General features: G+C 41.9%; 1 protein-coding gene across 2 annotated transcripts in view; it reads left to right on the forward strand.

The window, feature by feature from the left end:
- Positions 1–4,255, forward strand: part of IL1RAP (interleukin 1 receptor accessory protein) — a 44,660-nt gene extending 40,405 nt beyond the window's left edge. For both annotated transcript variants that reach the window (XM_026045399.1, XM_026045400.1), the window contains one exon: positions 3,549–4,255. In XM_026045399.1, coding sequence (XP_025901184.1) covers positions 3,549–4,255 — 707 coding nt within the window. The remainder of the gene's footprint in view (positions 1–3,548) is intronic.
- Positions 4,256–26,144: the final 21,889 nt, after the last annotated feature.

Below are 26,144 nucleotides of genomic sequence, written 5' to 3' on the forward strand. Positions count from 1 at the left end.
AAGCCCTTGTGACTGCATCGTTTTGCCCAGCTTCGTCTTTTTGTTCATGTTTTTAGCATCTCTGTAAGCAGCTGCCAGATCTGCAGGCAGAGGGAGGGCCCTGAGGCCAGAGCAGAACTGTGTGAGATTCCAATTTGATTTTTAAAAAAATGTTTCAGAAATATGCATAAATTCAATTAACATTGCAGACCTCGCCACATCACATCTCACTGTTGGCTGAAGCACTGAGAGTTTCTGCTAATATTTTATTAAGTCCTATTATTTAGGAAATTAAAGCTCCCTCATTTACTTTGCTGTTCATATTCTAAAAGTTTACCGAATGAACAATGGGTCTGGTCTTTCTGTAGCATAAAGTACAGTGGACTGTGGTGCCACTGCAGCACCAGAACAGGGTTATTGAGAGATGCGAAGCAAAAGCTCAGCAGAGCATCCATAAGACAAAAGGTGAGGTGGTCCAAACTGGGCGTGAGAGGTCTGAAGGGAGCAGTGTGGAAGGAGAGGACTGAAGCTTGACCCCTGGCTTTGGTGGAAGCTGCCAGAACAGGGGCAAACCCAAATGTCAGCTGCAGTGCAGCTCTGCAAAGCCCCTCGACTAAACCTTCCCTTGCCTCCTCTGCCACATGTGGTTTCCATTAGAAGAGCCCGTCGCAATGTTTGTCTAGTTCAGTTGATTCATTTGGGTCTCTGTGCTGTAACCGAACATTTATCAATATGCAGCTCATACAAAGTTCCTCATTGTTATTTCATGGGGGAACAGCTTTGCACAAATTGGAATGGATATTTTCCCCCTGTGCCATTTGATGTTTTACAGCTGTTCCAGAGTTTTCCCTTCTGTTTTTTTTTTTTTTTTCTGTATGTTTTTGCCTTTGTGTTATATGATCTGTGAAGTGTCAGTGTTATTTTATTTTGCTTTTCAATAAAACATTTTCACTTTTGCATTTCAGTCCTTGGACATTTCTCATGAGTCTCATTTTCTGTATAGGCCATGCATCAAGATCATTTGGGGGCACCTCCTTAGAAGGTGGGATTTTCCTGGCTCCACAGACCCCAGCCCCAGCCTTGGACACTGTTCCTGCCATGTGGGCGACAAAGGCAGAATGCAGAGACATGCAGCAGCCACATGTCACCCAGCAGCTGTACAGGCACACACACACACAGTCTGACCCAGGGAGCACTCACTCTGCAATCACAGGGCAGAAAAATGAGAAGGAAACACAATCCCTTTGCTTGGGAGACCAAGAACCAAACCAGAGTTTTGGACAGAACTTGGAAATCTACCTTTTTCTTTATAGGGGAAAGGCAGGTATCTAAGGGTACCTGATTTCCAGCTCTGTTGGTATCTGTTGGTGTCCCATCCTACTCTTGGTGTCACTGGCAGGAAGCACCCTGCCTGCACCCTGTGAAATGGCCACCTGAGACGTTTTGTGAGGTGGAATTAATAGTCTGGATAATCTGGACATCTGATTGCAGACCTGAGTTGTCCTGGCTAGGCAAGTCTAAAGGATATCCCATTCCTAGGAATAAAATGTACTTCTTACCTTTTCCATGCTGAAAAGAACTTTTGAGTTTCTAAAAATATAGCAAACTCAAAATCTGATAAAAGAAAACCATCATTGTCATCTCAGTGTAAAACATTTCATTTCAACAGGAATCATTCACATTAATTTAATCTGTTCTTTTGAGTAGGAAGGTGAAATAGGTGACCTCCCAAGGATTGTTACTGCCTACATTTTTCTATGATTCTGTGATTTCAGTTTCAAAAAAGAAAAAGTCTTTTAAACTAGTAAAGGTGCTTTTCTTATTACAAACTGCTATAGCCTAGATGATTTCAGAATAGATTTCAATCAGTTATAGAAAGGTTTGTATGAGACCTGGACTCAGTAAATTGTTGGTTGCTGATAATTCTTTGTGCCTTTGAAATAGGGTGGTTAGAGCATTTCGCAGCTTTAAGTGATGTTTTTGATAGAATTGACTTTATCATTTATTTTTGATTTTAATTAATGAATGTTTTCCTCTGGCTGTGGGGAAAAATCCCTAAAAAGCTGCATACAAGAAAAAATACTCCAAACAGCTTTATTTATTTTCCAGTATTACATTGTTCAACCAGACAGTACCTTACTTTCTAACTATCCCTTAGAAGATTATTGTTCAGTTATTTTTTATCACAGGCCCTTGGTCCTCAAGTAATCTTCTGACAATGAATTTTACAGCTGTCTTTGAAAAAAATATTTCTTTGTGAGGTTTTAAAATAAGATGCATTGAGGTGCAACACGGTGCACTTTCCACTGCGAGAAAAGGAAACAGAAACAGTCAAGTGCTGGAAGAATAAAGGGCACTGCATGGAAGGAGCAGTATTTTTATTACATAAAACACCACTGTTCTACTGGCAGAGGGTGAGGAAAGTTTCCAAAACGGGGCATCAAATTTTTTTTTTTTTTTTTTTTTGTGGTGATCAGCCCTTGCTGGTGTCAGGATACCAGCATGGACAACATGCCAGGGCAGAAGCCCTCTGAATTACCACTCTCTTCTGCTTGCAGTTGCAGAGAGCTCTCCCTTCCCACTGCTCTCACCGCCTTGAACAGCCCCAACCCCTCATAGCAAATAAACTAAATAAAAGTGGGGCTGAAACGAGAGCTGAAGCTGCTGCGGTACTTCCACTTCCCATTGCATAGTTTCTCTGTGATTTTCACAATGCGAAAGGAGATGGAAACAATAATTAACTCTTCTCCCCCAGGAAAATTCTCTACCAGACATATCCTACAAGAGGGTTTTCTCACAGAGTCTGCAAGAGCTCCTGCTCTAGCTTTTCCTATCCTGGTGAACACCACCTTGTCCTCAGGTCCCCCTGTATCAGGCACCAGCACTCAGCAAATGGGCAGCTTTTCCATTTTCTTCAAGTTCTCACAACCATTCTGCTAATCAGTTTGATTTGATTTGCTAAGTGCCACGGCTCTATTAATTCCCATCCTTTGCACTGCTCCCCCATTAGCCATTACACCTTCAAGATGCTTACTGCATCACAAGCCATAGATATCTTAAATCCAAGGACATCCTTTAGGTTTGTGCTTCTCAGTGCTCATAATAAAAGAGATGCTGCCCTTGCCTGGCACCATTCCCGCTAAGCATCTTGCTGTGCTTTACAAACTGTAATTAGCCATAAAAAAATGCTTTGAAGGACAGTATTTTCACCCCACATCCTAGCTAGGGGAACTGATGGAGAAGTTTAAGACTGACGTTTCCCGACTTCTAAGTTTGGATGTTTCCATTTCTGGATTAGCAGCATGAGCGGGAGGGAGGCGGGTTTTAGCCTTGCTGGTGCGAGCTGAGGCCCAACTATGTGACTGCTTCGCTTTGCTCTCCTGATGCAGAGGACGCCAGCGCTGCAGCAGATGGTTCTTGAACTACCCCTTAGGAAACTCCTGCATTTCCCCTGGGCTTCCACCCCCTGCCCTTCTCCTGTGGGAAGGGCTGTCTGTGCAGATGTGCCGTGAAACAGCTTTTCCTGGCTTTTCTCTTCCTCTTCCTCCCCTCTGCCCTTGTACCCGTAGATACCACTGAAGCCGTTTTTGACTTCATTCAGAGGAGCCGTAGGATGATTGTGGTCCTCAGCCCCGATTACTTGACCGAGAAGAGCATCAGCCTGCTGGAGTTCAAGCTGGGCATCATGTGCCAGAACGCCATCGCCACCAAACTCATTGTGGTGGAGTATAGGCCGCTGCAGCGCTCCCACCCCAGCATCCTGCAGCTGAAGGAGTCTGTCTCCTTCGTCACGTGGAAGGGCGAGAAGTCCAAGCGCGCCGGCTCGCACTTCTGGAAGGCGCTGCGCCTGGCCCTGCCGCTGCGGAGCCTGAGCGCCGGCTCGGCCTGGAACGAGAGCTGCTCCTCCCAGTCAGACATCAGCCTCGACGCCGTCCAGCGGCGCCGCAGCCGCTTGAAAGGGCAGCCCCAGGCGCCGGCTGCCGCCACAGGAGCGCCCTCCACGCCCGGGTCGAGAGCCAAGCACCGGGCCAAGCGCTTCCTGGCCTGCCGCTGCTGCGTGACCCACTGCCATGGCGAGAGCGGACTGCAGCACAAACACGGGCCCGTGGCCGAGGCCCGCTGGGAGACTCATCTCTGCAAGCCGGGCTCAGGCCGGCCCGAGGCGCAGGGCATTCCGGACAGGAGCCGGGCAGAGCCCGCGCCGGCGCAAGTGCCCACGCTCGCCCTCTGCCACTACGGTGATTTATCGAACAACAACGATTTCTATGTCCTCTAGCCAGGCCCGTGAGCTGCAGCCCACCCTGGAAAGCCCTGTGGGAGCGAGGCCCGCAAGGGAAACATGCTGGCGCCTCCACCAAGACCTTTTTATGCCATCACAGGTATCCCAGGCTGGCTTGGTGTCTTTCTGTGTCGTGTCACTCATCTTCAGGCCCACGAGCCTCCAGAAGGAGCGCAGCGAGAGCGAGGAGCATCTTGCTGCACCGAGGACATGGAATCACAACCCGAACGGTGGCTGGGAGCTCCTGGGCCATGCGTGCTCTTGGGTCCTCCTCCTTAATCTAAATTGCAAAGTGGAGCTGAAAGCGCACGAATACTTATTGGGTGTTTTTTTCTACCAGGTGCTGTGGTGTTGGCCACCAGTTTGTTGCTGGGATCATGTGCGGGAAGACCAATGGCCCTGATGGGGAGCTGGGAGGGAAGGAGAAGCCATGCACCTTGCAGCAACGTTTGCAACAGCGTGAGGCCCGTGGGCCTGGGCTCTGCATTGTGTAATGGTGAAACTCTGCTGATGAGTTCAACAGGACCCTGTGCAAGGGCAGGATGGTGCCACGCAGGACGGAGCTTTATCCACTGTGGTTTAAAAGAACTTAGTCAAAACTTTTAAAACAACTCTCTAAATTTCTCTCTAAATAAAACTGAGTTCTTTACCTGTTGTTGTTATAGGTGACATATGCAGTCTCGGAAGCTGGTAAATGTTGGTGCCAGAAGTCTTGTTCACCAAACAGCATGTGGGGAGGTGATTTGCCCAATCTGACCAAGATACCCTCCTATTACCAGGGCTTTCAGGGTGCTCCTGGGCTCGATCCACTACCATCCTTCTCTACAGGATGAATGTGTGCTATTAGCTGTGTGGCTTTTCACACAGAAAGAAAGAAAAACACTACAAATCTATGGAAATATGATCTAAAAAAAATCTCCAAGTATCCAATGAGTTTAGGGATACAAGCCAGAACTAAATTACTCATAAAAAATCCTCAGGTACTGAAGCTAAAGGGTGCTAGGTTAACAGCACTTCATTAGATAACCCAAAGAACCTTTGACCAGCCTCCCTCGGGTGGCTATTCCACTCATCACTTTAGCTTGCTGCTGGCAGTGCTTCCCACTGCTCATCCACAATAAAAGTTCACTTGCCTTGTTGCATTTTGGGTAAAAGGTTTTCTCCTCCCCCTCAGGAAATGTGCTAATCCTGGGGGTTAGCTGCCCACCTTCAGCTGACGTTCAGACACGTCACAGTGGGTAACATGCTAAATTTGTTTTTTTTTCCCTCCAGAAAAAAAAAAAAAAAAAAGAAAAGAAAAAAAAAAAAAGTATTCCTAGCCATCCTAATCATTCTGGTTGCTACCTCATAAACTCTCAAGTTCTTATTTTTTCCTGCCTGAGCAACATGGACTGAACCCTCAGAGTGCAGGGCCTGTGCTTGCTGGGACAGACCCTTATTTCATGCCCCAGTGCATTGCTGGAGCTGTAAGGAGGGAAAGGACATGTCTTACCCATTTGGATAGCGCTGAAGCACAGTTATAATTCACACATCACTTTCCTTCTTCCTTCAGCAGCCCCTCCTCTGCAATATAGCTTTCCTTCAGAAATCAAAAGCAGCTGATGACTTTCTTCTTACAAATCTCCGTGAGCTAAATCCTAACAGCACTGCCGCATCAGACTGAGGAAATAGAGAAACTGGAAAACCCAGAGCTGAGTCAATCTAAATAAAGGGGGAAAAAAACCCCACAACCTATCAGATCATAAAAAATAGAAAATCAGATTCTAGAAACCTCTTCTGGTGTGAGTTGCTCTGTGATGTCAGACAGACACACTTAAAATGGCTCAATTTTCATCAGTGGTCATTCTGAGTGATCAAATAGAAGGAAGGGGAATGAGATATTTGGAAACTGAGCTGATAAACTGCAGAATGCTTTATAAGACGTAATCAAACAATCATTAAATGGTTAAATAGTTCCAAATACAACTGGATGTGTCACATCAGTCTGGTAGAACTGAAAACACAAGCTGGGAAACACAAATAATTAATTTGCAATCAAACATCCTCCTGAGCCAATATGTTTGTTATTTGCTGGCATATTTGTTATTTGTTTTCCTTATTTGACCACGTTGTCCACACAGTCAACTTCATCAGTCTGAAAATACAGGTGGCAAGGCAACATCAGGTGGAGCTGGTAAGATGGTAGATGTACAAAATGGCCAATTCCAATTTGTTGGGACAAGGTCTCTCTCTTCAAGAAGTAACAAATGCAGACCAGTAAGGGCCACTGCTACTCCTATAGTTCAGCAGAGCTAATGCACTTTTTTGACTTTCAGAAATGACACAGGGCTTTGGTTGCTCTCATAATGAGCGTGGAGAGAAGACAGATTCCTCTGTGCACACAGCTATGGGCCTTTGCTCCCAGAGGCCAAGCTCCCAGAGCCTGAAGGCAGACTGTACTAAATGAGGTGCCTCTGCAGAAACACTGATACTAAATCTTAGAGCCAATTGCAGTCATATTACTCTCTCATCTTAAGCATGTTGGTTAGAAATATCCCTAAACAAACAAGTTTTGCATCAGAACTAGGTACTGCTTTAGGACCAGAATAGATTTGGTGCGCAGGGCTCAAATTCTGCTCTGTGAGAAACAGTTAAATCTGTTCATATCCCATTTAAGACTGACTGATACAGATGGACGATAGTCACTGCTCTCTTCTCTGGTACATATGTATTTGGAGATATATTTTAGGCTGCCTCGTGCTGCAAGAGGTACAAAAAGAGGTTCCCAGATAACTTTTTTTTTTCTTTTAAACATATCTATGTCAATTGTGTACAAAAATTCAATTATATTCAAAGTTACCAATCTCAACACAGTATTATTACCTTCTTCACCTTACATGCTTCTCTCAGGAAATTTGTCAAGGAATGAGTAGATTTAAAATATCTACTTTATGGAAAATATTAATATTTATAATAAGGAAAATTTCAACTAAGTCCTAATGCAAGAATATATTCATGCAACCTGATTCATCCTACCTATGATTTACAGCAGTCATAATATGCAGACCTATTCATGCAACATTTCATCTTTATCGAGATATTTGTAATATATGGAAAGCTGATGTCATCATGAAGGCGCTGCACACAGACAGCTAAGGGAAGATGTGCTAAGGCAAGTCATGCAGTCTCTCTGAACTTCAATATATCTTTACTTTAGTGATTGCAAAGCTCTGGTACCCAAGAGGTCTCTCCTTTGCAAGTTCCACTGAACATGCCAGTAATGAGACAGTCTGCACTGTAATCTGAATGAATCACTAACCTGCAAGGACTCAAAACAAGTTTTATTCCTAACACTAACAAGAATTTTGAGCTCATTCATCACACCAGATACCAGTTTTAGAGCACCTAATCTGAGCGTATTTATTGCAGACGTTTTCCCAAATGACGGTAAGACCAAGAAGGAACCAACAGATGCCAGAAACAGGGAAAAAAAAAAAAAGCTTGAAGTCCTTAATGCCGTGTAAACTTGATATATGTATTTTCTTCTCCCGCTTTGGATGCATTACAAATCTGAGCTCTGCAAAGGACCAATAGCAAACACCCCAGGCGGTAGCATGAGATGCAGTCTGAAAGCCACTCCAACCATCTAAATGGAGAGCACATCGGGGCGGTCTCCACACAAGATTTGGATTAGCTTTGATATTATATGCCTGGGAGATTGTGTTAGATACAGCGCTACAGATCATGCTTGGGTGGGGCTATGGCTCTAAGAAGGAATAATAAATGTACCATCCCTTCTAAAGATATTAACAACACACAACTCTTACAACATAGTTTGTAGAAAAATATTACTTAATTCTTCATAAGATCAAACAGGTTAATGCCAGCACAGGGGACACTACCTTTACATTGATAGGCCTTTAATCAATGTAGTGATTTGTATTTTGTTAAAGCATACACAAAGTCATTTGATGTTAATTTGAAAACATCAAGGAGTTTTCAAAACCAACAAGTTTGTTCCAGTGAATAACTGGCCTCATCTTTAAAATCTTGTTTGATTTTTGTTTTGCTTGGCTCTAGCCTCAAGGCACGGTGGTTGTTTTACCCTTCTCTAATGCAGTAGAGACTTCCCAGAGGGTATTTTTTTCCCCCTGTGAGGGTATTTGCAACCAGTTGCCAAATCTTTCAGCAAACCTTTGCTCATGGGAGTTTTGTTTTGTTTTGTTTTCTTTCTCAAGCTTTCTAAGCAGTTTTATTCCTTTTTTTCCTTCTTAATTTTTCATGAAGCTTTTCACAACATGAGTGGCAGAGATTGCTCCTGTTGGCTGGGCAGTACAAGCAAGTAAAGTCCCTGATCCTCAGTTACTCACTGCTTCCCATTGACTCTCGTTTGTGCCACCACATCCCAGTGGGAAATCGGATTTCATTGCTTGTCCACTTCAACACCTTTCCCAAGAAGGTGTTATAGTTGAGGATGCACCCTGATGCTTTACTGGTATGGTCATACATGGTTGTGTGTTATTCTGCACAGTATTTACTCGAGACCAATCCATGAAGCAATCCAGATCACATTGTATGCTCAGTGAAGCAGGAAACAGTGGTGATACACAATCTTTGGGCCATCTGCTCCTGTTATTAGCAAACCAAGTTTTATTTATCTCCAAAACGGCCGTGAAGACACTGATTCCCATTAGAAGCATCATCCTTAGTGAGAAGTTTCCTTCTTTTGAGATCTACAGGTTAACTGGAGAAGAATAAAGGATCTGCCATTACATAATGTGTACACAATGTGTTATTGTATGTGCACAATGTTATGTTTACAAAACACTATCTTCTGCTTAACAGCTGAGCTGGTAATGCTGTTGAAGGGAAAGGTCATTTGGGAATGTCTACCTTTATAGAGCCATGTTCACTACTTGTAATTAATTATACTGCTACCCTGCAAGTATGAGAGTGGAATTTCATACTTCTTTTTCCATTACTTTGATTCAATTTGGAAATGAGCCTGTACAGAATCACAAAGAATCAGGGCTTCCAGTTCATAGGCACTCCCACTGCTTTCTTTTTTCTCCCCTGACATCAAAACAGAGCAAAAATAGCACAAGAGAACACCAAATCTTTCCATAAAGCAAATGTTTTCATAGCAATTTGTATCTATCATAAAAGGAAAATACTTATTTCCCATTTTAACTTATATTTTATTTAACACAAACATATTTTGAAGGTTTTTTAAACAAAGCTCATAGTGTGCTATATTCAGTGCCAAAAATATGTTGGTATTTCATTTCTGCTTTGTTTATAGCATGTTTTGTTGAAGCTAATCCCCTTCAAAACACATTCAAACAGTATTTTCCTTTAGAAAGCAAATTCAATTATAAATATATTTTCAGGTCTGCCTCACTCATCAAACTTGCCCTTTCCTGCATAGTGCCTCAGCATTCTCATTTTTCAGTATCTGTAATTTCCCAGTATTCTAAGACTCATTAAAGAATTAGGCCAGTGGTGCCATGAGCTCCTCAATCAACACCTCAGCAGTTGAAAAGCTTCCTCCAACCATATTTTTACAGCTACCTGGAATAAATCAACATGTTTGCATGCCAGTCCTCAAATCTCATTCATGTCTGTGTTTTGCTTCCAACAACATGACTGTGGGTAGTTCCTTATTAACTCTTCTCTGTTATATATTGCAATCAAAAATGAGGGTGTCTCTACAGGCAGTAATCCATGCATTCTGCTTTCTTTGCGTGATCTTTCAGTGCACATTGTTGCAAGTTAAAGAAAATACTGCTCCATTCATGCTCACTTCAGCTCAACATCAGGTTTTCAACAAACTTGATGTCAACAAGTTTACACAAACTTTATGCCTACAGAGACCCAAGGGCATTACCTTGTAAACTACATCAAGATTATTCAGCTTTTTATGTTCATTGCTTGTTTATCTGTTCGTCTTTCTTGTTTGTTTGCACATGAAACTTCCTGATGGTACTGCCAAGCATACGACAAGCATCCAAATATTTCCAGCTGCTCAACACAGCAGTCTGAATATTAGATGAAGACAGACTTGATAGGTAGGAACTCAGCATTTGGCGGTACTCCAAGCTGCCTGCTTTCTTTGTACTGCCCTTATCTATTTGTCACTGAAGTACAGGCATCTCAATCTTGTCTTTATTCTCCTATTATAATGATATCTAGACACTCCATGTGTCTTCATGTATATGTGTCTTCATGCAGTTTATTTTTTTCCTCTTCTCATATAGATAAAGAAGTGTAGGCCAAATTGATGTCAGGAGCTCTACAGGGCCTCTACTCTTATTTTATGGATCCTCAGTTACCATACGTAGGCTGACAGTTAAGCTCCTAAAGTCTTCCCAGTTTTACCCTACCTACAATGAAGAGGTCAACACAGCAGATGCTTTTGAGCAGTGACTTCATCAGCAAACATGGTCCAAATCTGTGTGCAAATGTCCATCTGCTGCTTAACAAGATAATGCAAAAGCATCCATTCCTAGCAGCCTGGAGGGTGTCACCTCCTTTCCCTGGCTGTTTCAGTTTGCTGGGTAGGTTATATTTAGTCTCTGGTAGGTTGCATTCTGAAAGGAGATAGGAAAAGGAAAGAAGATGGAAAAAGGAAAGAAGGTGTAGCAAAGAAAACAGATCCTATGTTTCCAATTAAAAATGGTTTAATCGAGGTATTTCCAGTAGTACTTTCATTTTTCAACAGAATTGTCTTTTGAAAAAAAAGAACAGCACTTGGCAGGCAAATAGCAGCTCTCTGTTACAGCACTACAAAATGAAACTTTGGCCACTTATTTCACATACAACTAACGTGCAATGCTTACCAATGCTTCTACTGAGATACCAGTAGAGGAAGAACAAATTGCTCAAGTGCGAGATATGTGGTTATAACTGAGAATTCACAGGTGTCTGACTTAAGCCTTGACAGCATTTCCCATTAGCTACTATCACCTTTATAACCCAATTGGAATAACTACTACAGTGTTTGGTTTTCATTACTTTCCTCTCAGGTTGGCAGCTGACCTTTCCTTTTAAATACCATGTGCTGTAACCTCCCTCCCCTTGCAAGGATGGATAGTTAGAAGCTTGCCCTACTTCCAGTCTGCCAGAAAGAGAGGAGCCGAAAGGAATCAATATTACACAGCGGTTATATTAATATATTTCTTCCTTTCAAATGATAAGATAGCAGAGAAAGAGTTCTAAGCTCCAAGAGCAGTAAGAGCATAGCTGAAAGGATCAGCTATCCTGACTCTCTATCTTTTACATTGCATTATCTCCTTTGTCAACGTATTACACCATCCAAACACACCAACAAGCCAAAATGGTTTGGGTTTTTATTTTTATTTTTATTTTTTGCAGCTAGCATCTCTCATTAAACAACATTACTAGCAGGAAAAAGCCTTCCAGCAAATCCTTTATTGCCCCAGGCAGCTCCCTGAAGGTTCACCTCCTTAACTCATTAGTCAGTACATGCTAATAACACCAGCTGTGTTTGAAAAACAAACCCAGGACTGGGTCAGGGACCTATCAATCACTACAGATGTCTGCTGAGTCTTTAAGGTTAGGACCATAGGAAGTGTTTTGGAAACAAGAGGTGAAAAGGAGAGTCATGGGAGATTTTGTATCAATCACTGATGAGGTTGCTGTCATCCACCTTGAGAGAATTCTTGGAGAATTGGATATTTAAGTTCTTCCAGGTACTGTACTCTAAATGATTGCTGCATAGTTACTTCAGAGCAGAGAGTTGAACTTTTGCATGTGATAAATAGCTTGTTCTGTTAGAGTACAGTTTCTTTTAAGGAAATACTAGAGGCAATTGCGTCAGTGCTTTGCTCTACCATTTCCAAAATGATCCCCTCTGCGTTTTGGCGGGTCTGGGTTCCCAGTGTTTGCAGAGCTGACTAGAGAGGTTGCTTTCTCCTGTGTATCTTCAAGTCCTGTTAGGCTGCAAGTGATTGCTTTAACTAGTGAGCTCTATAGTCCTTAGAACTGTCTCCCAGCTTTTTGTGAATCTTGTCAACCTGATTAAGCCACCCTTGACTAGCTGACACAATGCATAGGCTATTCTGAATGATTCCAGTCTGGATCAGCCCAAAATATTTTTTTTTTCTCATGATTTTTCTGACTGTCTATAGCTCCTTTGCTGTTAGCCAATTGGCTCTGGTGAGAGATGCATACAGAACCTTTCAAAGGTTTGCCATCACACTCCTGATTTTCTCTGCCCAGGAGCAGTTGTGACTCCGTAATTGATAAATGCTTTTAAAATCTGCAGCTTGTTTGTAGTTTTAGTACCTTTCCCCACTGTGCCATCAGCTAAAGCTAGCACTGGCTGATCACTATACTGGAAAATGTATTACACTTTTCCAAAGACCCTGGAGTGGTAGAAAGGGGAAGGGGTATTTATTTTTATTTTATTTTATTTTATTTTATTTTATTTTATTTTATTTTATTTTATTTTATTTTATTTTTTTTAAGAGATATCTGAGAGGCCCTGGGCTCCTAATATATATTTTAATATACAAAGATGATGGGTTCGGCTTTTCTCTTGCTGCTTGATCCTCTGGCAACTGTACTTCTCTGTTAACCCTTGTTTTCTTTCCGTGGCAGGGCAATAATTTACAGAGATGATGGTGTTTTCCTCGGATAGAATCAGACAGTGTCCCCTCAGGTCCAGACTAAAAGGAAGGTTATTCTCAGGGAAAATGTAACCAGCAGCTTATCCTTCCCTCCGCATTAAAGAAACGCCACAGAGGTGTATAAATGGCTGGCAGGGGGCCTTGCAGACATGATGGCAACACAAGGCTGGGCTGCAGAGTAACCTGTTCAGACCGCTCACGCTTACATCCACCTCTCAGGGGCACTGGGTTCACTCACGTTCCTACAACAGGACAACGTATCTTGCCACTCCGATAAGCCGCTCCTCTGAGAAGACTTGCTTCTTGCGGACACGTTTTCATAGCCGCGTCAGCTCCTATCGCATTAATGCGCGTATCAGGAGGGCTGTGATATTTGCTCTGTCCTTAGGACAGGGCCTCTTCAGGGCACCCCCACCTACTTTACACACAAACACACCCATTTTAAGCTGTCCAGGGCATCTCGAGAGAGCGGAAAGTATTGCTAAAAATACTTATGCCGAAGTTATTTACGGCCTGGCCCACGTCAGCCCTGTGGCAGCCATTACACAATGCTGCACAGAGAAGCCCTTATCTGGGGGTGCACACAGCTGGTTTTACAGCTCACAAGCTAGCAAGGGGTAATATTACTGACTTCTAAGTCAAATCCTAGATATTTGGGATCTGGACCTTCAAATCATTACACAGCAAACCTCAACAAGAGGTTTATTTTCTGGCACCTGCCTCCTGGTTCAGATGAAGTTCTGGAAGAACGGAATAGGTAACGCGAGAGAACAACTTCAAGGCATGGTGCCATCCCACCACAAAGCTGGGGTAGGCAAAGCATATCTCCCCAAGTGGGATTTAGTTTGGAGATTACCACTATCTATATTTTCTCTCTCTAAATTTGGAGAAAGAATCTTTGCAGCCTACAGAACAGGGAAGGCTTGGCTGCCAGCAGACACGTACCCACAGTGGTAGGCCCAGAAATAAGATCTGGGTTGCAAATTCACCACAGACTTCTGGAGTGCCTAGCTAACCTAGATGGTTTTGGCTTAAGCCTTAATAAAACTGTAAAAACTTTATAACCTCCTTATGTTTACCTGTATCTAAGTTTGAAGAACCAAAAATGATTCAAAATTCAGTAAAGGGGAATCCAACTTTTTGTTTGGAACTATCTCCACCTGTCTGTGGCTTCTTTTGATTACATTTATATTTTGCAGTGGCCTTAGGGGTGTTGATCTTTAAAAGTCTATAATAAAATTTTCAGTGTGAGCTATTATGGTGAGGATATGACAAGCAAACTTGCAGGAGAAAGAAACTAGAGTGTGTTTTTGATATAACGGCACTGTTAGGATTACAGGAATCGTAGCATTTCATTGCCCTGTTGCTCACTGCTGGTGCCTGTGAGTCAGCTATGATTAGAGAATAAATTGTTAATTTACTTCTGAGATGGGATGGCAGAAGGAAAAGGTACTGAAAGAGTTCTGAGTAGTGAAGTCAAGCTAAAATCACACAACATCATTTTCCCCTTCCCCATCAGGTCAGTTATCTGGTCCAGGAAATCAGATTGGTTTGACACACCACTTCTCATCAAATCCCTGGTGGCAGCTCTTATAAACTTATTAGCTTTTTGATACTAACAGTGGTAGGCTCAATAATCATTTGCATGTCCAGGGTCTTGGAAAGGTTAATCTCTAGAGATTTTTTTTTGGTCTCCCTTTTAGTATAGGTTTTGCACTTGCCCTTCTCCATTCCTTTGGGACCTCTGCTGCTTTTTATGCATCCCCAAGTGCAATCATTAATGGTTCAGAGATTTATTTCAGCTAATTCCTTAAGCAGTCAAGGGTGGAGGGGAGTTAACAGTTCTTGCCAGCTTGAACACAGAATTTCTTTAAGGCTGTGAATTTCTTTAACTCATTGTGTCCCTATGCTGCTTCAGTGTAACCTGTTCCCCTTACTACAATTAACTTGGCTAATTGCCTGGTCAGAAGCAACTTGTTTGTGAGGAATGAAACAAAAATTGTTTTGAGAGCTCCAGCTTCTTCTTGTTTTCGGTTTTGCTCTTCTTCCTCACTAAATAATGGGCCAGTAGCACCTTTTGCTGCAGTCTGTTCCTCTTTCCCATGTACCTCCATTCCCTCTTCGCAGATGGCCCAGCCAGGGCATTGCTTTCACAAGCCTTTTCAGAGAAGTGATACAGAAAGAAATCCTCAGAGGTGGAGATCTGGGACAGATCAGCTCCCAGGCAATTCTTCATGGCACAGCTGGATTTGCCAGTCGCACTTGGATACAGATGAATTCTTGGCCTTTTACGCATTTGCGTATTTTGCTTGCTCATTTTGAGCCTAGTCTTATCTCAGCTGCTGTCCATCCTGCACAGCTGGGACTGCCCAGGAATCCCCACATGTTTTGTAGTGAGAACACATCTTTACAGGGTATGGGCAAGAAACCACCTCCCATTTAGATGCACATGTGGAAACTGAGAAGCAATTGCTTCTGATTAACCCTTCCCATTACTGCCTGGCATTCCTTAGTTGCTCTCCTGCTGGAGGGTTATCAGCTGCTGCTGCATATGTTTGGAAAACAGCATCAAATTTCTTTATTTCTGATGTTTTTCTACCTTCTGCAGCTGTTAAGGAGGGCAAAGGAACATGGTGTCCATATATCAGATGACTCAGTTCTAGTTCTCCTAGTTTAAATCACTTGCCAACTACTGAGATCAGTAGTAAACTCATGCAAGAGAGATTATTATAGATCTGTTGCTGTGGTTTTCCTTCCTCTGAAGTGTTTGGTTATTATCAGAAACAAGATCTTAAACACTTGGTTATGGGTTATAAAACAGTCCCTTGTATGTCTCTAAAGGGTGAAAAAACAAAAACAGGAAACAAATTTAAAGTGCCTCCAAATCATTGTGTTTTAACCAATCATGATTTTCATACTAATCTCCTGATTTTAAAAGGACTGTCTGCATTAAGGTGCTAGGAGATGGTAATGCTAAAAATAGTTAGGCATCTGTGTGCATTGTTGATAGTGAAAGCAGGTAAACAGAATTTGCATGAGTAAGAGCAGTCTATGACTTAGAGATACCTTTTAGGTGTTTTTAGTCATTTTTAAGATTACTTTTGGTGCTCATAACAAACAGGGCCGTGTTCAAAAATTAACCACCTTTAAACTTGGCTTTCTTGATGCCATCTAGTGGTTCCTTGAAGAGAATAGCTCTTAGAGAGGAGTGTGTGAAAACTGAAAGATAGCAAACTATCTTTTCAAAAATAGGCACTGCAAGTAATAGCTATTCCTGGCGTTTCAAAGCTAAAATCAGATGAGATGGCTCCTGATTATCTGCTAGAATTAATAAATCCACCGCATTCACAGACGAGCCCCAGCTTAGGTTCAGGACGTTAGAGATTGGCCAGCTATCTCCTTAAAAAGCATGGCATGAAGCGATCTGCAAAAGCGAATTCCTCATGGAAAATATAAAAACACAGAAATAATAACATTCTTAAAAAAAATCCATCTGTGAAGCTCTGAGCAGCCAGCACAGGTAAAGAGGCAGCAACCAGACAATTTCAAATACAGAGTCCTCTCAGATCCTTCCAAAATATCCTGCAGTACATTCTTATACATAATTTAATAAGAGGAGCCAAATGCTTCTGCCCTACCAAGACTATCTCTGCTGATGATGTTGGCAAAGTCTAATAACAGTTAATTACTCAGGTGCAGTTGTAGGCACCACAATGTGCAACAGAAATATACTTTGAAATCAGCAATGAAGCAAGTTATAAATTAGCTGAGGCAGACTTCAATTTTTACCGAGTCCAGTGAGTGGTTTGAGAGAATGGATTTGAAACTGTACAGATTATTCACGTTGATATGAATCTGCACAATGCTCAAGATTGTGTGTGGGCTTTAGCTTTGCATAAAAAATCATTTATATATATATACTTTTTTTCTTTACAAATTGTTTTTGAATTAGTGAATGATAGGATTCGGAGTATATTTTCAAACTTCTTTATTTAAGAAATGGCTAATCATTCATTAGAATATCTGAATTTATGTATTTAGAATTTCTGTAAATGGCTAGTTTATGAATGAAAAAGATTTTTTAAAAAAAGTTTCTTTTCCCATGATATGATTATAACCCTATTTTCTAGTCACAAGAATTGACTGTACAAGGTTTTCCAAATGGGATAGCCTCATTACTTTTCCTACATGAATGTTAAGAATTTAATTTTCCTTTCATTTCAGTGTTATTGGGGAATCTAATTCCATTAGCTTTCTTGGATTATCTGCAGGAAAAATCTGCATTGTGCTCTTTTTTTTTTTTTTTTTTTTTTTTAAAGCAGAGAGAAACATTTGCTTAAAAAAAAGAGTAACATTTTCAAAATTTATAACCTTTATGTTTAAAGGAAAAGGGTTTGTTTCTAAATACTATTTTCAGGCAATTTGCTGTCCATACAGCTTAGCTACCTTGATACCCCGTCTAATCATTCTTCCCCTGCTGCTGTTTGAACAAGATCAGTGCTATTATGTTCCCAACTAAACTCTTTGAATAGTCTCTTACATAGACTATAGATCCCGTAGTCTATGACCCCATAGATCACAAAAAATGAGCTCATGTTCTGATGAACTGTCAATTGTTTCCAAACGGTTTGTAGGCAACATGCTTTTAGAAAGGAATGTGGAGTGGTTATATTTGCTTCCCTTATTCATCCATTCATTTTTTTCCCCCCAAATAGCCTCTTTTCAGTTCCAATGCATGTGCAGACTAGAAATAGCATCAGCCCTGGAGGATTTTCCTTTGCACATCACCCAGACATTCATTCCCCAATTTAGGGTGTCTGTTCCCAACTTTTCAGAATAGCGTCTCCTTCCCGTGTCACTACTGCATGCCTCCCACACACAAGCAATGGCCAAGCTGCCTCGGGAGAGCATTAATCTCAATTAGGTCAAAAAAAAGTCACAGACTCTTCCACTTGCCAGCCAACCAGCACATGTAGCAAGGGGCTAATTTTATTAATAAGGAGAGATGGTGCAAAATTGCCTGTTTTCTGCTTAATAGTCGCTAGAGGGCAAAGCAGGTCTCTGTAAGGCACTCCTACAACCAGGAGGAGTTTTACCTGTTGCAGCTCTCCCTTTTGGCTCCCAGGGTCTAGTGTGGGGCCTTTGTGCAAGGACTGACCTGGCTGGGCCCACTTTGGTTCTTGAGGGGACAACCCGCTGGCGAGCAGCCTGCAGACTGGCAGACACTGAGCAGCATCCAGGCATTACTAGGAGTAATTACTAGTGTTAACCAGGCTTATTTGGTTTGGGGCAACATCAGTTTTGCTTTTCTCTCATTTTTCTGATTTTGTGGGACAGCATCAGCATGGTTTGGCTTGCTTTGTTTATATAAGAACATTTTCATAAGGTTGGGGCAAGGGTCCTTTCAGCCCAGGATCCATTTAGTCAGGTGTCTCATAGTGTCTAATAACCAAGACCAAGAGAATAAAATATTGAGCTACTTCCCCAGAGGAATCTCCCAGACAACTGTGGTCTGGTACGTGAAGACTTTGGTACTTCAATCTGTGATCTTTATAGTTAATACTCTGGCTGAAGCTTTCTTCTTGAATTTATTCGATTGCCTTTTGCAGCAACCTTTTGAACTTATATATTCTTGGTCAGAAAGCCCAGTGTTCAGTCAGCTGGGCATTGTGTGAAAATATGCTGCTTGATCCTTTCATATCAAATCCTGCTGTACTGGTGTTTGAAGAAGTAGAAAGCTAGAGTCACCTTTTCATCCTTTTCATCAGCAGGCCCATCATGAATTGAAGCAGTTCTACCATATTCTTCCCCAATTATTTCTCTTCCAGGATAAAAGTTCCTAATATATCTGCATATGGGGTCCGGATATTCACTGAGTCATTATTCTATATTGTAGATCAAGAATAACCCCTTGAAGTCAATGGGGAACTAACAGGGGGAAAAGTGAAGTGAGAAGGCAGAGTAGGGGATTGAATCCTCAGCAGATGACAACTCCAGGAGCAAGAGAATATTCTTCTTGTTATGGCTGTATCTCCAACATATTGAGTAAACCTGTCTGAGCATGCCTGTGCCAGGAGGGAAAAAAAGATGTCTAAGTAACCCCAACTGTAGTATATGTAAGAATATATATTGTTGATATGGTCCCAGAAGTATACTGCTTGTCAAGTCACATGCCCTGGAATGCCTTTGGAGAATGGCTATGAAACAAGAAGCCCTGACTTTAAACCCAACAGTTGTGCTTCTGATCTTTCCAGATGCTCAGCATTTAAGAGTATTAAGGCTCCCAAAACTAATAACAGAAATGTTTCAGAGTTTCTAAAATAATCAGGGGATTTCTACGTCTGCTGACCAAAAGAGACTTCAACCCAAGCTCCTCCAGTTTTGGAACTGACCTGAAAATCCATTTTTCAGCCAACTCTTCTACAAGCTTTTAAGAACCAGGGGTCAAATTAATGCCTGCAATTGATCCTTGTCACATCATACTCTCACCTACATTCATCATGCTCATACAGTGAGTGGAGGCTACCAGGGGTCACCTTACAAAGGAGAAATGAAGGTTGACTATCAGTCACCTGCCAATAACTGATACACATGGAGCTGGTGATACACAGATACACGAGACATGAGAGGGAAAGGGTCTGCATTGGATTGGCAAGAGATTTCATAAGAATAGCAAGGTTTTCCTTTACAGAATATGAGTATGTGAGTGTGTGTGGGTATATATATATATATATATTTTTTTTTTCTCTTGTACAGTAAAGGCTTTCCAGGACTTAGTGCTTCAGCCTTGAGATGTGAAGTCAACTCATAAATAGCACTTTGGGCAAACCAATATATCTGATCCTGAGCCAAAATCAACAAAGCCTGTGCCTGAGCATTCCTGAAAAATGATAATTGCTCTGATTTCCACATACAGCCATTTATCCAGCCGTAAGCTTAGATCTGTTACTAGTTCAGAATTGGTGAGATGAGCAGGGAGCATGTAATGGCTAGGAAAGTTCTGTGGCAACCCAAATGGGAATGGAAATGAGGATAAGCCAGTCAGAGTGGCTGTGGATTTACACCAGTTTGGAATATAGCTCCAATTCTCACATTCACCAGAGACTGGTGGATTATCCATGCACAGGCCTGGAGGCACAGGGGTGTCAGAGTGGATAAAAGAGGTTGTAGATAGGTGGAGGTTGATCTCTTCTCCAAAATAGCTACAGATAGAACAAGAGGAAATGGCCTCAAGTTGCACAAGGAGAGGTTCAGATTAGATCTTAGGAAAAAATTGTTCACAGAGTAGTCAAGCATAGGAACAGGCCACCCAAGGAAGTGGTGGAGTTGCCATCACTAGCAGTGTTCAAGAACCAGTAGATAAGGCACTTGGGGATGTGGTTTGACAGGCATGGTGTTGAAAGGCTTATGGTTGGACTTGATGATCTTGAAGGTCCTTTTCAAACATTATGATTTTATGATCTCCTGATCCCCCTCATTGGAGCTAGTCTGCAAGTAGGATAAGGATCTAAGGATACTTTTTTAAAAATTACTATTATTTTTACTTTTACCTAATTAAAATGAGACATCTAGCCTGGACTTTAGGATTGCTAAGCAGTCACGGTTCATAGTGAACACAGGAATAATTTTAAGTTCTTACCACTTCTGGAAAATGGACTTCTAAGTACAGTACATCCACGGAGAGGGACCTGGGAGTCCTGGTTGACACCAAGTTAACCATGAGTGAGCAGTGTGCCCTCGTGGCCAAGAAGGCCAATGGCATCCTGGCCTGCATCAGGAGGAGCGTTGCCAGCAGGTCAAGGGAGGTGATTCTGCCCCTCTACTCAGCTCTGGTGAGGCCGCACCTGGAGTACTGTGTTCAGTTCTGGGCACCCCAGTATAGGAGAGACGTGGAGCTTCTGGAGAGGGTCCAGAGAAGGGCAACCAGGATGATTAAGGGAATGGAACATCTCTCGTATGAAGAGAGGCTGAGCGAGCTGGGCCTGTTTTCTCTGGAGAAGAGGCGGCTCAGAGGGGATATGATTAATATGTATAAGTTCAGGAAGGGAGAATGCAGGGAGGAAGGGGACAGGCTGTTCTCACTGGTGGCCAGCGATAGGACGAGGGGTAATGGCCACAAGCTGAAACACAAGAAGTTCCGTCTCCAGGTGAGGAGGAACTTCTTTACTGTTAGGGTGACAGAGCAGTGGAACAGGCTGCCCAGGGAGGTTGTGGAGTCTCCTTCTCTGGAGGTCTTCAAAACCCGCCTGGATGCCACCCTGTGCCACATGCTCTAGGTGTGCCTGCTTGAGCAGGAAGGTTGGACTAGATGATCTGTAGAGGTCCCTTCCAACCTTAAATATTCTGAAAAAAAAAAAAAAAAAAAAAGCATTAGCTGCCTCATTTCAGCCAAACAGGTTAAAGAAATTTGTCTGTTGAAAGGCAAACAGGGGCTTAGATTAGCACCAAGCGCAGACCGGCTGGCCATACAGCTGTTTACTGCCATACACATGGCACTGTAACATCATAGGCAAGCTGGGAGTCTTCAAACATATGCTATGAAGTCTGCACATGCATTTAATAATCTGCTTTCTCTGAAGAGATCAATTTTTTTCAGAACTTGTGTTTATAAAACATAGAGGAGATCCACAAACTGAGAGAACTTCTGAACATGGGAATCGGAATTTTTCATTTTTACACCATTGATTCATCAGTTCAGGTTGGAAGGCCATTCAAACAGTAGCTCTTAGCATCCTGCTATGAAGTGGGCTCACCGTTGTCCCTTTGGAGGCTGTCTGCTCACAGGAAAAGGATCTTGTTTTCCCTTCTAAGTGACCATCAGTCTTCTATGACCACGAGAGTGACCATATTAACTCAGTCCAAAGGCCCATCTATCCCTATATCTGTCTCCAGCAATGACAAAAGCTATCTCAAGGATATATGACTTGCCTAACTCCAACAAATTTCTGTTCAGGAACTGCCAGAGCCAGAAGGATTATCTGTCGTCAGTAACACTGAACGGATTTGTCTTCTAGGAACTTGCTCTGGCTGTCATTTAGACTTTTAGCATTTATAGCATCCTTACACGTGGATGGATTATATGAATCTAAATCAAAAAAAATTAGAAAGAGTAGGTAGGATGAACATTTGGAAGCAGTACAAGAAAGAAAGCTCCCTCTGTTCAGGTTCTTGGTGATGCAGTTCTAAGGAGACTTTCTTTGCACCATACTGGTTCCTTACCACACCTTTGGATTTGCTGCAAAAGTTTGTGAAGAATCAGGAAATTAGGAAAAAAAATAGTAGTTGAGCATTTAGCATGAATGTGAGCAAATTATGCCAACAGTGGGACTATAAAATGACTCCACCCAAACCTGCCTGTGTTCCATAGGTCCCGGAAACAGAACTGAAGGCTCAAATAGCATCATTGTCCTACAGTGAGCTCTCTTTTTTTGAAACATTAAATGATAAATGTTTAAACAGCTGCCCTCATATGATTCAGGGAAGGAGAGTGGTAAGGCATTGTCTTCTATTAAAGCCACAACTGGAGATTGGCCAGAGCTGAAGAATTTGTAGGTGACCCAAGTACATTTTTCATGCATTTTGCTGAATCCCCTGCATGGCGTAACTTTCTCTGTGGGAGATTTAGCCAAACAGTCCAAAGAAAAGAAAGAAATGTGGGCTAACCAGTTTCTGTGATTTATTGCATCAAAGCTATTCACGGCAGATTGTCCCAGCTGGGCATAAACGATGCATTTCCTACTTCAGTGGTGGGGAAGGAGGGTACTGGATGCACATTTTGCCCAGATAGAGATCTCTATTCTTTAATTTATCTCATAGATTAGGACAAATGAATAGTAGTGTTGATCTTATCCCCCACATAATTTCTCGTTTATTTTTTTTTTCCTTATTCCTTCTCCCCTACCTACTGCCTCCAAGGTCAGGTGAGATTAACAGAAAGAGGAATAGGCCCATCCTTTATTTAGTGAGATGAGAAGTTTCTTACATTAGTTTTATATGTGGCTGGTGGGTTGATAACACTGATGAATCAATAACCTCAGTACTTCAGGCAGAACAAAGCTTATTCATCTCAGCTACCTAGTAACTGTAATGTGTAGTCTGGTATAATCTCAAAGAATACAGATATTCAAAGAATGATTTTTTCTTTTACCGCCCTAATTCTGTAATTCTCCATAAATGTGTATTGCGATTACACATCTGTTAATTAGGACCATTGCAAAGACCTGGAATTGTGTCTACAGGAGTGTTTCAGTTCATATCAGGAGCTTGCTTTGGAAGTTGCTTTGCATTGTGCAGCCACCTTAAGAGTACTCGAGTTAGTCTTTGGTGGAAAATAAAGTGGAAGATAAAACTCTAAGTCATTCCCTAGTCTTTGGGACCTGCTATCAAAAGGGAACAAAGCTATTTTTCCTCTGGTAGATCTGCATGTGTCTCAGGCCTTGAGTAGAGTGGCGCTGCACCAAGTTTCACACCACAGTCCATTTTGCCCTGGGAGGAGACTTGCACAGAAATCCCTGCGCAGAAATACAAAATCGTGCTCTTCAGACCAACCTCAGAGCCGCCTGGACCAGCAGCAGCTACAAGAGTTCACATGAAGGGACGAGGTGGTTCTCTGTCACCCAGCTGGCATTACTCAGTTCTAAAAAACTACATTGGTTGGTTCGGCTCTAAAAACAAGCATATGCTTCATCCTAGATCATAGAAACTGTTCTCTTAGCTTCTGGTTGTGGAGTTCAACTGATTTATTTATTTATTTATTTATTTTTTAGAGAAGGACCTGTGTTTTCCCTTCACAGCCATGTTAATGTATCAAAATTCCAAAATATTGCTACAGTTTGCATTTTTCTTTTATTTTCTGCTGGCAATATACCCAGAAAGCCATTTAACATAGGGGCATTTGTTTACTTGGGAGCAATCCTGCAAACCCTCATCCCAGCAGTGCTGATGGCCATGGGTTTTGCTCTGCATTTGATCTTGGGTCCGGTGACCCCCCTGAGCAGCCCACAAACACAAATCCCCACCTCTGCTCACCTCCCACATTCTTCCCCTCTGCTGCCACTTCAGATGACTGTAATTAAATCCCTCATTTGTCAGAGTTGCTTAAGGTACAGTAATTAGAGCTTTACAGGGGCACAGAGGGTGCTATGTGACTGAGCCGGAGCTGTCAGGAGTGGGATTAAGTGTTCTTTGCCATCACACCTGAGCCAGCCAACTCTCTGCAAACCAACCTCTTACTCTCACATAAATGTACACTCTTTGCTTTTGCTGGTGGCAAATAAGTGAAGTCAAATCATCTGAGACTGTTTCTTTTGAGAGGGAAAGAAGAGATGCCGAGTAAGAGAAGGTGAGCCAGACCTGATCCTCCTGAAGCTGCCGGTGGGTAGGTAGCAACCGCCCAGCAGCAAGTCCTGCCCCAAACTGAGTGAGGATGTGGAGGTGAAGAAGCAGATGCTAGATCCTGCACATCACTACTGCCTATGATCAAGTGTTCTACAGAAATGAGCCGGGAGGATCATTTTGTTCAAGGACTGGCAAGATCTCTGAGCATACCATGGATGATTATGAAATGTTTCTTGGTTTCTTCCATAAATCTACTGAATACAAACTTCTCTCTCTCTGTCACACACAAACACAATCACACTCATGCACACACATAGAGTTGATAACTTTCAACCTTATTTCCATTACCATTTAAATAATAAAAGAGAATTACTTTATCTTAATGTTGTAGCCATAAGCAACCCAGCTCCAGTAAGCATGAATGAAGTTCATGATGATGCTGAAAATTGGAACAAAACTTGGTGTCTAACTCTGCTATCCATTTTTATTAGAATGTTTTTAATTAAAAATGACAAATACGTAAAGTGTGTTTTTTAAAAGATTAATGGTTCTGCTGAGATTTGCTTCTGCAATAACTTTAAGTTTTAAATTTTGTTTTCTATCAGCTTTTAAGTAAATTACAGACAATTAAACTACAAAGAATTTTTAACACTTCTGACAAAATGTTATCCTACCAATTCTCTTTTGTCCTTCTTTGTTTTTTGTATGTATGTATGTATGAATGTATGAATGATAAACTGCTTAGGTAAACACAGTGGGTTATAATTGACCAAATTCTGCAGTATTCACTAACCTCCTGCAGCCCAGGAGGTTTCCAGACGTGGTTTCCTACCTGAGCTCCTCTTAATTTGCTCTTTTCCTATGGGGAGGCTTGTAGCACCATAATGTCCATGATATCCTTTATCTAAGAGGTGATAATAATACTTTACTTCACAAATGAGCTATTTCTTAAAACATGATGAGATTAAGTAACTAAGTGGGAGGAATTAAATGTTAGGGGAGGGAGAGGAGGGCAGAGACTGACTTCTCAGAGAAATCCTCCACAGTATTGAATTATTTCTGGCAAAGAAAAAAAACCAAACATTAGAAAAGTGATGCTCCAGTTCTCCACTGTTGCATTATCATTTTTTTTTTACTGCAAGTAAAGCATACTACAAGTATGCTGCCCTTCTTGGAGCAGCCTCCTTGAAAATTAGGTGTACATTTCAAAGACTGTGCACAATATAATTCTTTGAGTTTGGCTCGGAGAAATATTTTTTTTGGGAAGAAGAAGAAAAAAGAACTTCAGTACCTGGTAATAATCAAATATTTTACCCCTGCCTGACCCAAACACATTGAAAGTAAGGACTGGTTTTGGCCATGCTAGACAGGAGTATCATCTCATGATGTTAGAAAAGATCTGGATCTCTTTACAGGGTGCTGCAAAATACTTATCAGACACACTTCAAGAAATAGGTAAGTTCAGACTTGTGAATGAATTGATGGCACAGAGATGACTGGTTCCTCAGCATCTGTCTCAAGTCCTGGACAGGGTCCTAAGCTCCATTTGGCTGACATGACTGCACTGCTGGATGGGCATTTACTAGGTTGTTGGAAGTGGTGTGGCAAGAAGCAGTTGCAGTTGTATAATATGTGTTCTGAGAATTCCCCCTTTCTGTTCCCTTCATGTTGACCTCTCTATCCTCTCCAATCTTCTGTGAGTCAGAAAAATACAGATATCCTCTGTATATAGAGACCCGAAGCCCAACTCAAAAGCTACTACTCAAACATTGCCTCCAGTTTATACACTAGAAGTAACTCCACAATATCTACTGAAGTTTGTTGATTTAAAAATAAAATATAAAAAACATTATCTTAATTCCTAACTTTGCTACTTGACATTAGTAATTTTCTAAATTCTTGTTTCTTGACACCAATAT

The sequence above is a fragment of the Nothoprocta perdicaria genome, unplaced genomic scaffold (assembly GCF_003342845.1).
Source record: "Nothoprocta perdicaria isolate Ctin4 unplaced genomic scaffold, notPer1 scaffold_4, whole genome shotgun sequence".
Classification (NCBI taxonomy): Eukaryota; Metazoa; Chordata; class Aves; order Tinamiformes; family Tinamidae; genus Nothoprocta; species Nothoprocta perdicaria.